Here is a 15,825-nt window from a genome sequence, read left to right on the forward strand (position 1 = left end):
CATCCAAGTTTCTAAGATCTATTAAAACATGTGGGTGAAATATGTGCCTCAGGGGCAGGCAGAAACCTCCCCGGCCTACCTAGATTGACTCTTGGCTGTGGAACCAGGCGGCATTGAGGAACACGGGCACGAGAAGGAAGTATGAGAATCAGGAAGGAAGTGTCAAGAGTGTTTCCAGTGAGGAATTGGGAATTGTTTGGGAAGGGGCTGGCCAGCCAGACCTCCCAACCGGGGGCTAGGAAAGGGAGCGGCCTCCAGACCCTTCTCCGGAGCCTCTTCCTGGGAGGTTTTCACCCACTTTGGGGCAGGTCCCGAAGCTGGCATGGGAACACTTTTTGAATGGGCCACAGTGCCGTACCCAGTCAATCAATCAACCATATTTATTGAGCTCTTACTGTGTGCAGAGCATTGTCCTAAGTGTTTGGGAGAGCAAAAACAATATAACACAATATAACAGAAACATTCCCTGGCCACAGCGAGTTTGCAGTCTACTCCTCCTCGCCCGTTCCCTCCTTCCCTCCCCACCCCCAACTCCTCACCAAGGGCAAGTTGTGGACGACTTAGCATGCACTGGTTTCTGCCGTCCTTCTGAGGGTATTCAGGCCTGCCAAACCCAAACCCTGATAGCTCTAGACTGTAAGCCTGTTGTGGGCAGGGAACGTGTCTACCAACTCTGTTATATTGGACTCCCTCAAGCGCTTAGTTCAGTGCTCTGCACACAGTAAGCTCTCAGTAAATAACGCTGATTGAGGGCAAAGAATGTTGGAGAACGAGGGTCTGCCTGCCTGGGAGTCAAGATAGATGTTCAGAGGCATTATAGCCTATAGCTTGTGAAATCCACCTGTGGAGGTGGGGAGAAGAGGGAGGCAGGCTTACCCACTGTAAATGGTTTTGCAGTGCTGCTCCCCGGTATCATTCTACAGTGAGGGTGATTTATAAGTTAGGTGTTTGTCTTAGCCCAGTTACTGCAGGGATTCTTCTGATCTCCAGGACCTTGCTTGTGAGTGGGGGAAAAATTTAAATGGCTGTGACGGGCCTCTAATTCTCTAATTCCTGGCTCTGCTACTTGTCTGCTGCGTGACCTTGGGCAAGTCACTTCACTTCCCTGTGCCTCAGTTACCTCAACTGTAAAATGGAGATTGCGACTGTGAGCCTGATGTGGGACAGGGACTGTGTACAACCCTATTTGCTTGTACCCACCCCAGTGCTTAGTAAAGAGCCTGACACACAGTAAGCACATAACAAATACCACAATTATTATTATTATTTTTGTTAATAATAATATTAAAAGATAATAGCTTGCACCCAAGTGAACTTCCATAGTAGTAATAGTGTTTATTAAGAGTTTGTGTGTGCAGAGCACTGTACTAAGCACTGGTAAAGAGTATATTCTGCATTGCCATGACTTTCTCCCATTGCTTTTCCCCCTCCTCACAGCCACACAGCACTTATTTTGTTAATGAAATGTACATCGCCTTGATTCTATTTAGTTGCCATTGTTTTTACGAGATGTTCTTCCCCTTGACTCTATTTATTGCCATTGTTCTCGTCTGTCCGTCTCCCCCGATTAGACCGTAAGCCCGTCAAATGGCAGGGACTGTCTCTATCTGTTGCCGACTTGTTCATTCCAAGCGCTTAGTACAGTGCTCTGCACATAGTAAGCGCTCAATAAATATTATTGAGTGAATGAATGAATGAATATCTGTAATTTTATTTATTTGTTTTGATGTGTGTCCCCCTGCCTGTAGAGAGCTCACTGTGGGCAGGGATTGTCACTCTTTATTGTGTTGTACTTTCGCAAGTGCTCAGCTCAGTGCTCTGCACACAGTAAATGCTTAATAAATATGATTGGTTGAATGAATGATTATAAAGGTGGGAATTAGATATGGACCCTGTCCCTTGAGAAGCTCAAATCTTTGAAAACCACACCGTGACTCTTTAATGGTTCTTTCTTTCCTCCTCCCCTCACTCTGCCCTTATTCCCACGTGTTGATGATCTTGAGTTTCAATATAGACTCCCCTTCTAGGCCGACCTTTGACCCCCATCTCCATGCCAATCTGAGTTCAACATCCCAGTTTGGAGCGAATGGCAGAGATTGTAGTCGGCACAACTTTCTGTTCTGCATTAACAATGAGGTCATTTGTTAAGTGCTTACTGTGTGTCAAACCCTGTTCGAAGTGCTGGGGTAGATACAAGCTAATCAGGTTGGACACAGTCCCTGTCCCACATGGGGCTCACAGTCCTAATCCCCATTTTACAGATGAGGTAACAGGCACAGAGAAGTGAAGTGACCTACCCAAGGTCACACAGCAGACAATTGGTGGAGCCAGAATTCAAACCCAGGTCCTTCTGACTCCCAGGCCCACGCTCTATCCACTAGACCATGCTGTTTCTCTTAGAAGCACAGAATGCATTATCTCACCCAAGAGTTCCCGAGGATTAAAGGACAGCATCTCCTCCTTCTGAAGCTATCTCCTGCACATTTTCACATTTCCTCTACCCCCCCATGATACTTGCTTTCCTGAAACCTGGAGTGGGGCGGGTCACAAGGTGCAGTGGGACTTTGCCGGTGAACGCAGTAGCCAGTCTTCACAAAGGAAGCAGGGTCACCTCTCGGAGGATGAAAAAAATCACCGGGCGCTAGTAAGATCTTGTTCCTTCCCAAAATTTACCATCAAAAAGCCAAGCTCTGCTTTCCTCGTAAATGAGCCAATTAATTTAGAGCAAAATCCTTCAAGCCGTGCGGCGGGAGGATACCGTGGCGGTTGGTGCTTTGACAGACTTATTCACCGGCAAAATGTGTGATCAGTGGACCCTGTTGCGGCTGGACCTCTCACAGAATCGTGACTATTGATAAGTCCAGCCGAACCACTCGAATTTTCCGAGGTTTAAGAAGCTGAAAGCCGGCTCTGTCCTGATGATAAATTAGCTTGTTTATTCCTCTCCTACTTATTCCTATCCCGCTGTTGGTTAGCGTAATGAAGTAGAAGCCCATTGTGCCTGCTCATTGGACAGTGATGGCCTCTCCCGGAAGGGGGTAATTGAGGAGAAGGGCAGAATGCTGTTGGTATATGTGAGAAGTTAAACACCACATGAGTTCACTAGGCTGGGGCTTTAATCAATGTAGACACAATGCAATTGAGATTTTTCAAAAGAGTTTGTTTATCGTGGGAGAGCAAGGGTCAGTGGTTAATTTGAAATGCTGTAGGTGTGTTTTCTTTTCAGCTGAGAAGGTAGGGAGCATATATCATAGATGCTTGCAAATACCCTCCGGGAGGGGTCAGAATTAGAAGAGGAGAGCGGGGCTTAGAAAAGCGAGACACTCAAGAACTTAAACAAAAGAGGCATAAAGTTTGCCGCTCTTCTGGTGGAAAACAAAGGGGAATCTAAAGAAACCACTCCATCTTTTCTTGTTAGAATAATTTAAGAATCTGAAGTGTCTTGGAGCAGCCGAGAAACTGAAATAGAAATATGTAACCAGTGTTCTTTGGGAAAACATTTGTATTTGAAGTTTTCTCACAATACAGTATAGTGCACACATTTGAAAGGTTGTACTCTTCCTTTAGGATATACATTTGAATTTTCTTGGCTTTATAATCTCAGCCAGTATCTTTGCCTATAGCATAAGAAAATACGAAGACTGTTAGCAGTTCATTATATTCCATGCAGCCACATTCTTTCCATTCCAGCCCTCCGATCCTTTCTTGGGCATGTCTATTCGCTTTTTTTTTTTTTTTTTGGATGATCTTTAGCATGTTTTTCATTACTTAGTCACCTAATTTCTAGCTGCCAGAAGCACCATGTTTTTATAATTGCCATTCAGGCAGTATGTAGGCAGGCGAACACGGGGCCTGCCCTTTTGCCTAAGGTAAGCTCTATAGGCAAACATCTGGCTTTTAAACGTACCATATCCTCTGGAAAGAATGACCTGTTCACAACGGCGCATTCAACTCTGGGGATCGGGAGACGTTCAGAAACCGGTCACGTTTGCGTGCTGGTGCTTGTTGACTAGAGAGGAGGTTGCGCTCCTTTGGGACCGTCTAAGGAGACTCACTCATTTACATACAACTCTTTTTATTTGTTGTCCAACTATCTATTCAGCTGTTTTGTTCTGATATGTTCCTATTGCTTCCTTGCTTGTTCTACCTCTGACTATCACTATCTGCAGATTATTTTTCTCCTCTGTCTCCCCACCCTGGAGTTTATGCTACTGGTGTACTCTCCCAGACATTTGGTACAATGTCTAGCACTCAGTTGGCACTCAAATGCCACTGATTGAAGAGGTTTAAAGATTCCAAAGAAAACTATAGAACATGGACTGGTAGAAACCTATCTGTGAGACAAATCTGTTGCTTTCAGTGGTTGACCATCTTCCTTCCTTTTCCAAACATTGTTTGATTTGTGCTGATTTGTTAGAACTGTTCCTGGAGGTCAGTGAATATTGGCGTTAAGCCCTTATGATGCAGTGTTGCCTAGTGGGTGGAGCACAGATCAGGGAATCCTAAGGACCTGGGTTCTAATCCCGACTCCTCCACTTGTCTGCTTTTTGACTTTGGGCAAGTCAGTTCACTCCTGGGCCTCATTTACCTCATCTGTCAAATAGGTCTCATGGTCTTACTCCCCACGCAGGATAGGGACTGGTGTACAACATGATAAGATTGTATTTACCCCAGTGCTTAGTACAGCCTCTTATCAAGTGCTAAATACCATAAAAAAATGAGCCAAGGACTATCCTAATCACTGGAGAGACTCAAGGATGTAAACTTGAGCAGTTTTCCTTGACCACGAGGGACTTTAATATTCAATCAGTGGTATTTATTGAGTGCTTACTGTGTGCAAAGTGCACTTGGGAGAGTGCACTACAACAGAATTGGTAGCCCCTCCCCACAAGAAACATTTTCCCAGACACTTAGTACAGTGTTCCATACACAGTAAACACTCAATAAAGACCACTGACTGACTGATAAAATTGGGGGGAACAGATACCAGAAAAGAGTAAACAAGGTAAATAAATTAAAAATAAGGGGCATCGAAAATAAGTGCCAGCATTTTATCTCTCCCTGATCACTGTTTCAATTGCCTTTCTTCCTCCCCATTAACTCTAAGATTTCGGCGGGTGGGAGACTCACTCCGACTCCATCATCCCTCCCACTCATTGACTTTTAATAGCCATTATTTGTGGATCTACCCCCAGCGCTTAGTACAGTGCCTGGCACATAGTAAGTGCTTAACAAGTTCCATAACAATAATGATGATAATCACCATTATTATTACCTCCCAGTTTGTATGTCCAAGCCAGTGGTTCTGTTTGTCGGCAAAAGTCCAAAGCAGATGCCATTGCCATTCACCCTATAATTGCTAAATCTGAAACCACAGAGCAAGGATGTTGGTTGGTAATCAGAACCTTCTGTGTAGATATGCGACTGGCCCTGGGGGAAGAGGGAGGAAGGAGAAGGGACAGAAACATCACCAAAATTTCCCCAAAAGGGGAGGTGGTAATAGTATTTATGGAGTACCCCCTAGTTGTACCCAGTGCCTGGGGAAGTTCCAGAGGAAGAAGGTAGAGAAGGCACACGTCCATGAGGAGTTTTAACTCTGACGGGACAAATGACTGAACATACAGTTAAAGGGGAGCATGTGCAGAATTTCCAGGTTTCTCCTTGCCTACCTCTAGCCGCTGTTCTTTCGGTGTCAGTCTGTCTCATATGTCTGGAAGAGTACTCCATTCCCCCTCGGGACAAGAACCGTTGTGCAACAGTTAAACTGCGGGGTGAAAAATGTTTCAGATGAGGTCGAGGAGCAGGGAGGCCAGGGAGGGGGCCGCCCTGAAGCATGAGTAACCCAGTCCTGCTCTTCCTCCCAACATCAGACGCCTTCTGCAAAGCTTGTTTCTGAAGTCCCTCTCCCCATAGTGCAGCTGGGATTGCTAGTGGCATTGCCCCCTCGTTCAGTCAGTCAGTCTATTTACTGAGCACTTATTGTGTGCAGAGCACTGTACTAAGTGCTTGGGAGAATATAACAATAAACAGACCCACAAGGAGCTTACAGTCTAGGTGGGTGAGAGCAGAGCAATAGGATTTCCGTGCCCCTGCCCTCCATTCTCGGATCTGAGTGGGTTGGGCCAGAAGGTAATAATAATAATAATAATAACAGTAATCGTATTTGTCCAGTGCTTATGGTGTGACAAGCACTGTATTAAGCTCTGAGGTAAATACAAGATAATCAGGTCCCATAAGGGGCTCACAGTCAGAATTAAGAGGGAGGACAGGTTTTGAATCCCTATTTGGTAGACGAGGGAACGGAGGCACAGAGAAGTTAAGGGACTTGCCCAAGATCACACAGCAGAGAAGTGGCGGAACTGGGATTGAAATCCAGTTCTTCAGACTCCCAGGCCTGTGTTCGTAACAGTAGGTCACATTATTTCTAAGCGTGGGCAGTGTGTGAATGGCAACTTGGTTCTTCTAGACTGTAAGCTCCATGTGGATAGGGAATGTGACTAACAAATCTGTTATACTCTCCCAAGTGGTTAGTACAGTGCTCTGCACAGAGTAAGTGCTCAATAAATATGATTTGATTGTCCAGCAGCAGAACAAGGTATCCCGGGTCTTGGAACTCAGCCTCTGTTGGGAAAGGGAGGTCGGACCAACTGGAGTGCCTCATGGGATCTATCGGGCAGTTGTCATTGCCTTGCCATTGTTCCAGGGAATGGAGCATAGCTGTGGGAACCAGGAGTCCTGGATTCTAGTCCAGGTTCTATGTGATACTAACACACCATCAGTGGTCCTGACTGAAGCACCATCTAGGGCATTCTGCGAGGTGGAAGGGCTGAGCCCAAATCCAGAAAAGTAGCTGGCCGCCATGAGCAGGGAATGTGTCTGTTATATTATTCTATTGTACTCTCCCAAGCGTTTAGTACAGTGTTCTGCACCTACTAAGTGCTCAGCTGGCGCTTAGTGGAAATAGCACGGGCTTGGGACTCAGAGGTCATGGGTTCTGATCCCCGCTCCGCCACTTGTCAGCTGTGTGACTTGGGGCCTCAGCTACCTCATCTGTAAAATGGGGATTAAGACTGTGAGGTCCACCTGGGACAACCCTTGTATCTACCAGTACTTAGAACAGTGCTTGGCACATAGTAAGCGCTTAACAAATACCATCATTATTATTATTATTATTATTATAAATACGATTGATAGAAGACCGTAGTGACTGCCACCTGCAGGCTTATAGCATTATGGCACTGGGCTGTGGTCACTTTGGCCGAAAACGGGTCCTGCACTTAAAGGTTCTTGGCAATCCCACCCGCCTCCTCACCCGTGGAACTCTGTGCCCTAGCCGGGACGTGGCAGGCAGGACCGAGAGCTGGCTCGTCTGTGGCTTTTACACCATGAGGGAAGTGATCGGATTTAGGTGGGCTCTGCTGGGTCAGCGGAGGTGCCGTGAGGCCGGTCAGCCGTGCTGGACCATCGGTCGGGCAGAGGAGAGAATTAGGGGCTATTTATTGGAGGGCCTTTACATGTGGTTCAAGAGACATCCGTGGGGAAGGATGAAATACTTGAAGTTTCATCCTGGCCCAGGATTTTCTTACCCGCTGGATTGGAAGCAAGTCAATTTTTGAAAAGTTGAAAGTTCCCTCCGCGTGGACTGGATGGCACGGAATTGGTGTGTCCCTCTCCAGCCCCAAGAGTGTAAGCTCCTTGTCCATTCATTCATTTGTATTAATTGAGCACTTACTGTGTGCAAAGCACTGTAGTAAGCACTTGGGAGAGTACATTATAACAATAAACAGGCACATTCCCTGCACGTGTCTACCAATTCGGTTGTATTGTATGGTGCTCTGCACACAGTAAGCACTCAGTGAATACCACTGATTGATTGACTGGCAATTGGTGGAGGGCAGGGGACTTATCTAATAATGTTGGTATTTGTTAAGCGCTTACTATGTGCCGAGCACTGTTCTAAGCGCTGGGGTAGACATAGGGGAATTAGGTTGTCCCACGTGGGGCTCACAGTCTTAATCCCCATTTTACAGATGAGGGAACTGAGGCACAGAGAAGTGAAGTGACTTGCCCACAGTCACACAGCCGACAAGTGGCAGAGCTGGGATTCGAACTCATGAGCCCTGACTCCAAAGCCCATGCTCTTTCCACTGAGCCACGCTGCTTCTCTAACCATTGCTTATCTACCAACTCTACTCTCTCAAGCGTTTCGTATCGTGCTCTGCACACAGTAACTGCTCAATAAATACTTGCTAATTGACAAATAAGCATTATAATATATAGTATTACACTAATTATATAACAGTAATAATATCTTAAAATTGATGATCAATAAATAATTGATTGATGTTTTGTCAGGGAGCGTCTTCCTTCGATTCGATTCAGTGGTCCGTCCGCTCTCCAGAAGTGTAGAGTCCCAGATTTCCTGCTGTGATCCATCAGAAACTGGAGGATAGAAGGCAAGGAGACTGGAGTCTCTAGTCCAGCTGGGATGTGGTGCTTTGGGAAAGTAAATTTAGGTCAGTTGATCTTAGGGAGTGAGTTCAGAGCCTTGGACAGCTGCAGATGGGAGGAAGTGGGAGACCGGTTTCTGGTAAAGATTGGTGGAGATAGCACAGCTGTGGATGCTCTCCAATTTTTGATTTCTTTTTTCTTTCTCCAGTTCACAGCATTTTAACGAAACGGACTGCATTTGTCCCGCTGATTATTTCCTCGGGTGCAGTAGAAGTGAGACCTGTGTTCATACTATAAAATAGATCTTGGCTTGTACAGTAGGCACAAGTCTATAAATAAACCCCTGCTAGCGGTGCTACCGGCTGAGGGAGAAAGGGGCTGTTTACTTTTCCTTGGAGCGAAACTGAGGAGTGAAGTGTGCCTTGTGTGATGGGTATTATGGCTCCGTTTTATTTTTGTTTTTGCGGTGGGAGGTCCTTCATTTCAAAATTTGAGTTCTTACGGAAGTGGAAGGCAGTCAAGGGAAGGGTGAGAAGATGGTTGTGAAGACTCCCTCAGATGCATCCTGAATGGACGAACTCATTTGTAGGGCTGAAATAAAGCCACTGGTGAGGTAAAATTTAGAAAGGGGCCATTCCAACCTTTAGCAGCCTATCCTTTGGAAATGCAGGGGGCGTAAAAGTAAATTTGCATGTAGTTACTCTCCACTTAAGCATTTTTCCATTCTGTGTGTGTGTGTGTGTGAGAGAGAGAGTGTCTGTGTCTCTCCCCCATTAGACTGTAAATTCCCTGAAGGCAGGGATTGTGTCTTGTGCCTCTACTGGACTCTGCCAAGTGCTTACTTAGTAGAGGTACCTGCACACAATAATCACTTGGTCAGTAAAGACTATCGATCAATTTAAAGAAAATATTAGGCTGTAGATGAAGTGCTAAGCACTTAATGCAGGGCTCTGAACGCTGTAGTCGCTCAATAAATACCACTGATTGTGGTGAGTCTAGAGGGTAAGCAAGGTCGCCCCCCTAAACCTCACCTACCCTAGAGGAGCAGTGTGGCACAGTGGATAGAGCATGGGCCTGGGAGTCGGGAAGTCATGGGTTCTATTCTCGGCTCCAACACTTGTCTATTGTGGGACCTTGGGCAAGCCACTTAGCGTCTCTGTGCCTCAGTTCCCTCATCTGTAAAATGGGGATTAAGACTGTGAGCCCTATGTAGGGACTGTGTCCAATCCCAATATTTTGTGTCTGCCACAGCGCTTAGAACAGTGCCTGGCACATAGTAAGCGCTTAACAAGTACCATAATTATTGTTATGAAGTAGGGCACACTGGAGCCACTGCAGCTGCTGAGTGCTGGGCTCCACTCACCTCTGATTGGCCAGACAAAAGGGAGAGGGGATTGCGGGGTCGATCGACTTTGAAGAAGTGTGTCATGGAAGATTTTTGTCTATAACCTCAAGGAGAAGAACCCGAGGGAAGGAATTGATTATAGCTATTCTGGCTTGAGCAGGACCACACACCCTCATTCATCCCAGCCAGTTATATTCTCGCTGGAGAAGTGGGTTGAAGCACTAAGATGGACAGAGGTGGAACAACTCATAAAACTCACTCATGCACACCCCCATCCCAAACCCACTGATGGCCATAATAATAATGGCGGTATATGTTCAGCGCTTACTATGTGCCAGGCACTGTACTAAGCAAATCTGGTGGGATAAAGCCCCTGTTCCACATGGGGTTCCCCATCTTAATCCCCATGTGACAGATGAAGGAACTGAGGCACAGAGAAGTGGAGTGATATGCCGAAGGTCACACAGCAGACAAGCCGCGGAGCTGGGATTAGAACCCAGGTGACCGTCGGTGCTGTGCTATAGTGTCGTAGGCTAGAAACTTTGGTTGCCGCTGCCGTTTATGCTACCATGAGAGCCAGCTATTTTCAGGATTTTGGATGAGCCTATTCCCCCTTCGAGACCCCCGGGTAGTTCTTTGGTCAGAAAACTTTACTGGTGATGGAGTCCAGGAGGCTCCTTTCTTATTAACTGTTTCATCCCCACCGCGATATGGAGAAAGCACGATAAAGCTAAGACACCATCCCTGCCTTCTGCAAGCTTAGAGTTTCAGGTGGGCTATTTCAGGTGGGCTACAGACAAGTTATTTTCGGGAAGGAAGAAAAAAAGAATGGGAAGCTGGAAAAATGAATATGTAAGTGCTTTAAAAGAGCTCTATGCAAACTTGCCTTTAGCGAGAAGGACAACTTTATAATGGACAAGAAAAATACTTTTTTTTTTTTGGTTCTACTCTCACTGCATCTCAAGGGAGGGTAGCTGCTAAAATCGGAGCTGATTTTTTCTTAAGAGATATTTATTAAGAGCTTATTATGTGCCAGGCACTGTTTAAAGGCTGGGGTAGATACAAACTAATCAGGTTGGACACAATCCATGTCCCACATAGGACTCACAGTATTAATCCCCATTTTACAAATGAGGTAACCAAAGCACAGAGGAGTTAAGTGACTTTCCCAAGGACTCACAGCAGACAAATGGCAGTGCCACTTCCTACACACCTCTGCCAGGCAGAATGGCTGGGAAGCGGGGCGAGTTTGAACCCCCACTATCCCCTTGGCCTTGGACAGGTTACTTATTTAGCCTTCTGTGTTGTGGCTTCCACTGTAATCAAATAAGGATAATCATCTTTCTTACCCACATAAGAGGAGTGTGTGTAAGAAATCTGAGACTGTAAAGAACTCTTAAATGCTTTGGAGTTGGCAAGATGGAAAAATATCATCAATATGATTTGTATTAAATATGAAAAGATAGGTCATCAAAGCTAACCATTTTTTCTTTTTAAGCGGTGTTTAGATAAGAAGGGTTGGTGTGTCTCAGACAGAGATGATGTGAATTCTCCCAGAAAAATCTGGTCTGGAACCAAACAAGGAGTCAGTGTGTATGATGATCAGTTGTTTTTAAAAGGCAAGTGCCTTCCACCAGACTGTGATGATTGTAGGTGCTGGCACCTGTGTTATTACCTGCTGACTTTCCAAGTAACTTGGATTTATTCTCCTCTCTCTCTCCTCACCTGACCCTCATCAGCCAACTCACATTCCACATGGAATCGTAGAGAGCAGATGCTCAAACAGTGATCTCAGGAGCATACAGGGGACGGAGCTGGGGGCTGAAGGTTCAGTGTCTTCTTCATCTAGAAGACAGCCCCTCCAGGGATGGGGGGAGACCTAGGGGTACCCCAATTCAGGATTGGGGGACCTTCATCTTGTGGAATTTGGTGGGTTATGAACTGTATTCACATGTTTTGTGGTACAGAAAGGAAGCTCAAAATCTCTGCTCCTAAGGGATCTCTCCAAAAATTGACCTGGAATAATCCTCCAACAGTAGGTAAGCTGCTTGTATGGCCCTTAGAGCCAGTGCATGGGGAGAAGGAAAAGTGGCAGGGAATGTGTTTTGCACATCTGTTATATTGTACTCTCCCAAGTGCTTAGTACAGCACTTTGCACACATAAGCGCTCAGTAAATACGATTGAATGATTAAATGAATCTGTTGCCCTCTCCTGAGTGCAACACATTGCACCATGATGAGTAGCAGTAGTACTTATTGAGCACCCTCTCGGGGGAGTACACTGCACTAGGAGGAAACTGATGCCCCATAACTGATGGAGTAGAATAGCAGGGAGAGATTCAGTTGTATTTATTGAGTGCTTACTGTGTGCAAAGCACCATATTAAGCACTTGGGATGGTACGATATAACAAACAGACACATTCCCTGCCCACAGCAAGTTTACAGTCTAGAGATTGTTGACCTGGTCACTCCTTCCTCTTCCTTGTAATGGCTATTACGGTGTACACGTAGGAAATGCTGCCAGAGCACTGTGCTAGAAAGAGATCATCGGGTTGGCTGTAGTTAAAATCTAAATCGGAAGTAATTTATTAGCATAAGCTAGCTCAAAACAGGCATAGGAAGTCAAATGTAAATAGGGTGCTATTTTGGGTTGTGGGACATGGAAACAAGCAATCCTAATTTTTTTAAATGATATTTGTTAAGCCCTTACTATGTACCAGCCGCATAAGCTAGCTCAAAACAGGCATAGGAAGTCGAATGTAAATAGGGTGCTGTTTTGGGTTGTGGGACATGGAAACAAGCAATCCTAATTTTTTAAAATGGTATTTGTTAAGCCCTTCCTATGTACCAGCCACTGGACTAACCGCTGGGGTAGGTACAAGCTAATCAAGTTGGACATGGTCCCTCTCCCACACGGGGCTCTTAGTTTAAATCCCCATTTTCCAGATGAGGTAACTGAGCCACAGAGAAGTTAAGTGACTTGCCCAAAGTCACACAAGTGAGGGCTGGAATCATGTTTACTCATTCTATTGTAATCTTCCAAGTGCCTAGTATTATATTCTGCACATGGTAGATACTCACTAAATCCTACTGTTAAATTGAACAAGGGTCACCGTTGATTTTTACTTCTGTAAGTGGGGGCCTCATGGCCAGAAGTTTTAAATGGCAACAGTTCTTAATAAATGCCACCCTCAGTGTCTAACTCGCTCGCTGGGACACCGAGCTGTGATTTCAGGTGATCAAGGCCACGGCGTCCCCGTCACGATGTAATCAAGGCTTCTGGTTGTGTCGAGTTCCTCTCCGATTCCGCCGGTCTCTCTCTTTGAAATCGCAAATGTGTGAACATCCAGTCTCGGGGCCCCACATGCCTCCGGTGTGCTGAGGCGTGAACCCAGAGAGCGTGTTCTGACAGTTGTTGCTATTTTAATGTCTCCGTGATCTCCGGTCATTGGAGGGTTGAGTCACCGGAGCCACACACGCAGATTGGCCGATGGGTCGAGAGAGGAATTTGCAAGGGCCTACAGGGGAGATGGGAGAGACCCTTCTATAAATGCAGAGAGGCCTTCAACAGCTTCCCATTATGCCACTAATTCTCCTCACCAGGTTAACCCTAAAATTGTGGCATAGCTTTTTTTTTTTTGAGGTGGGAAAAGGTGGAATGGGAGAGTTCTCGAATAGTAGTAGTATTTACTGAGCACCACAGAAGGGCACTGTATTAAGTGCTTGGGAGAGTACAATAGTCCATCAGCGTAGTGGAGACAGACACTTAATGCGGAGGAAAACGGCCAACTGAATATCTAGATAAGTGAATGTTTAATAAAATAGATACAGGAGCACTACAGGTGGTTGAGGATGATGGTATGTGTTAAGCAGTTACTGTGAGTCATGCACTGTTCTAAGCACTGGGGTAGACAGTAAGGCGGAGGAAAACGGCCAACTGAATATCTAGATAAGTGAATGTTTAATAAAATAGATACAGGAGCACTACAGGTGGTTGAGGATGATGGTATGTGTTAAGCAGTTACTGTGAGTCATGCACTGTTCTAAGCACTGGGGTAGACAGAAGCTAATCAGTTTAGACATAGTCTCTGTCCCACACAATTTTGTAGCTCAGGTAACTGAGGCACAGAAAAGTGAATTGACTGCTGTGTGACCTTGGACAAGTGGCGGAGCCGGGATTAGAACCCAGGTCCTTTGACTCCCAGGCCTGGGCTCTTTGCATTAGGCCACTAACCTCTCAATGTATCTTGACCCTCTGTTGCATCTCCCAGGTACTTAGTACAATGCTCTGAACGCAATAGATGCTCAATAAATGCTATCCCCACAACTTTCCGTGGACAAATAGAGAGGTAATTAAATGGTAGAAAGAATGCAGTGTGAAGTTGATTCTTTAAGAGCCCTAGAAAATTTCCAGTAACACATTGCCCCGAAGAGTGCTTCAAGACATTGCAGATCCTCAGAGACAATAGCAGCGTTTTGCAGCCTTTTACAGTGTTTTGTTTTGTTCTGTTTTGCTTTGCTATCTCCCCCATTTAGACTGTGGGCCTGTCACTGGGCAGGGATTGTCTTTATCTGTTGCCAAATTGTACATTCCAAGCGCTTAGTAGAGTGCTGTACACATAGCCTTCAATAAATAAGCGTTCAATAAGCATTCTCCCCTGATTAGACTGTAAGCCCGTCAAAGGGCAGGGGCTGTCTCTATCTGTTACCGATTTGTACATTCCAAGCGCTTAGTACAGTGCTCTGCACCTAGTAAGTACTCAATAAATACTATTGACTGAATGAATGAATGAATAAATACTGTTGAATGAATAATGTTCAGGTCAGGGACCAAGCACTGAAAAGGATCCCCTGTAAGTGTGGGTGAAGCCCACCTTACTCAGCCTATGAGCTCATAGTCCGAGGTAGTAAATTATAAGATGCTATAATTCACTTTCCATAGGTGGTCTTGGCAGTATCCCACGGCCTTTTGGCTCCAAAAGTTACTGGTTCTGGAAGACTGGCAGGAAGTCAACATTCTCACTCTGTTCACTGGGTCCAGAGCAGTAGGGCAGATTTGGGGTGGTGGGGTGGTGAAGAGGAGAGAGAGAGAGTCAGTCCCCATCTCCCAGAGGGGTTGAGGGAGCGGAGGGGTGAGAAGGATACTGGGTATGGGGAGAGAAGAGAACTAGATCCCAGAGACTGATTGGATTCACTTTGATCCCGTTGCAGTTCCCCTTCCTCTAGAGGGATTGCCCTTCCAAGATGCCGCCTTCCTCTGCTTCCTCCATACCTATGAATTTTCTCCTCTAGCATGTAGTTTGGCCAGCATTTGAGAGAAGCGGGGTGGCTTAGTGGAATGACCATGGACTGGGGAGTCGCAGGATGTGGGTTCTAATCCCGGCTCTGCTGTTTGCCTGCTGTGTGACCTTGGGCAAGCCACTTAACTTTTCTGTGCCTCAGTTACTTCATCTGTAAAATGGGGACTAAGATTGTGAGCCCTATGTGGGACAACCTGATTAGCTTGCATCTACCCCAGTGCTTAGAACAATGCTTGGCACATAGTGTTTAACAAATACCATAATCACTAATTATTATCATTATTAAGTGGGCATTTAGGAAGTAGCTTAACCTAGCGAAAAGAGCATGGACCTGGGAATTAGAGGCCCTGGGTTCTAATCCCAGTTCCGTCATTTGTCTTCTGTGTGACGTTGGGCAAGTCACCTTCTCCGTACCTCATTTTACCCATCTATATAATGTGGATCACATACTTTTTTCCTCCTACTTAAACTGTGAGTCCATTGAGGGCTAGAACTGTCTGACCTGATTAACTTGTATCTACCCCAGTACTTAATAAGCACTGAATGAATACCACCATTATCATGATGATGATTACTATAAGAGGAAAAAACTAAGAAACCCCGAAAAAAGAGGAAAAAACAAAGAAACCCCGAAAACCTGGAACCAACAAACCTGTCGTGCTGAACACAGGATTGCAAAGTGCTATGTAAGAGTTTGGCTGCAGTTACCCAAAGCATTTAAATTTTTC

General features: G+C 45.6%; 1 protein-coding gene across 2 annotated transcripts in view; it reads left to right on the top strand.

The window, feature by feature from the left end:
- The window catches only part of WLS (Wnt ligand secretion mediator), a 91,878-nt gene that overhangs the window by 14,089 nt on the left and 61,964 nt on the right, over window positions 1-15,825 (top strand). The window contains exon 1 of one of the 2 annotated variants that reach the window (XM_029046729.1): window positions 11,718-11,835. The exons of the other annotated variant lie outside the window; for it this stretch is intronic. Coding sequence (XP_028902562.1) covers window positions 11,733-11,835 — 103 coding nt within the window. The 5' untranslated portion in view covers window positions 11,718-11,732. Of the gene's footprint in view, window positions 1-11,717; window positions 11,836-15,825 lie in introns of those variants that run through there. 2 annotated transcript variants of the gene reach the window in all.

Source organism: Ornithorhynchus anatinus, chromosome 18 (assembly GCF_004115215.2).
Source record: "Ornithorhynchus anatinus isolate Pmale09 chromosome 18, mOrnAna1.pri.v4, whole genome shotgun sequence".
In the NCBI taxonomy this organism is placed as follows: Eukaryota; Metazoa; Chordata; class Mammalia; order Monotremata; family Ornithorhynchidae; genus Ornithorhynchus; species Ornithorhynchus anatinus.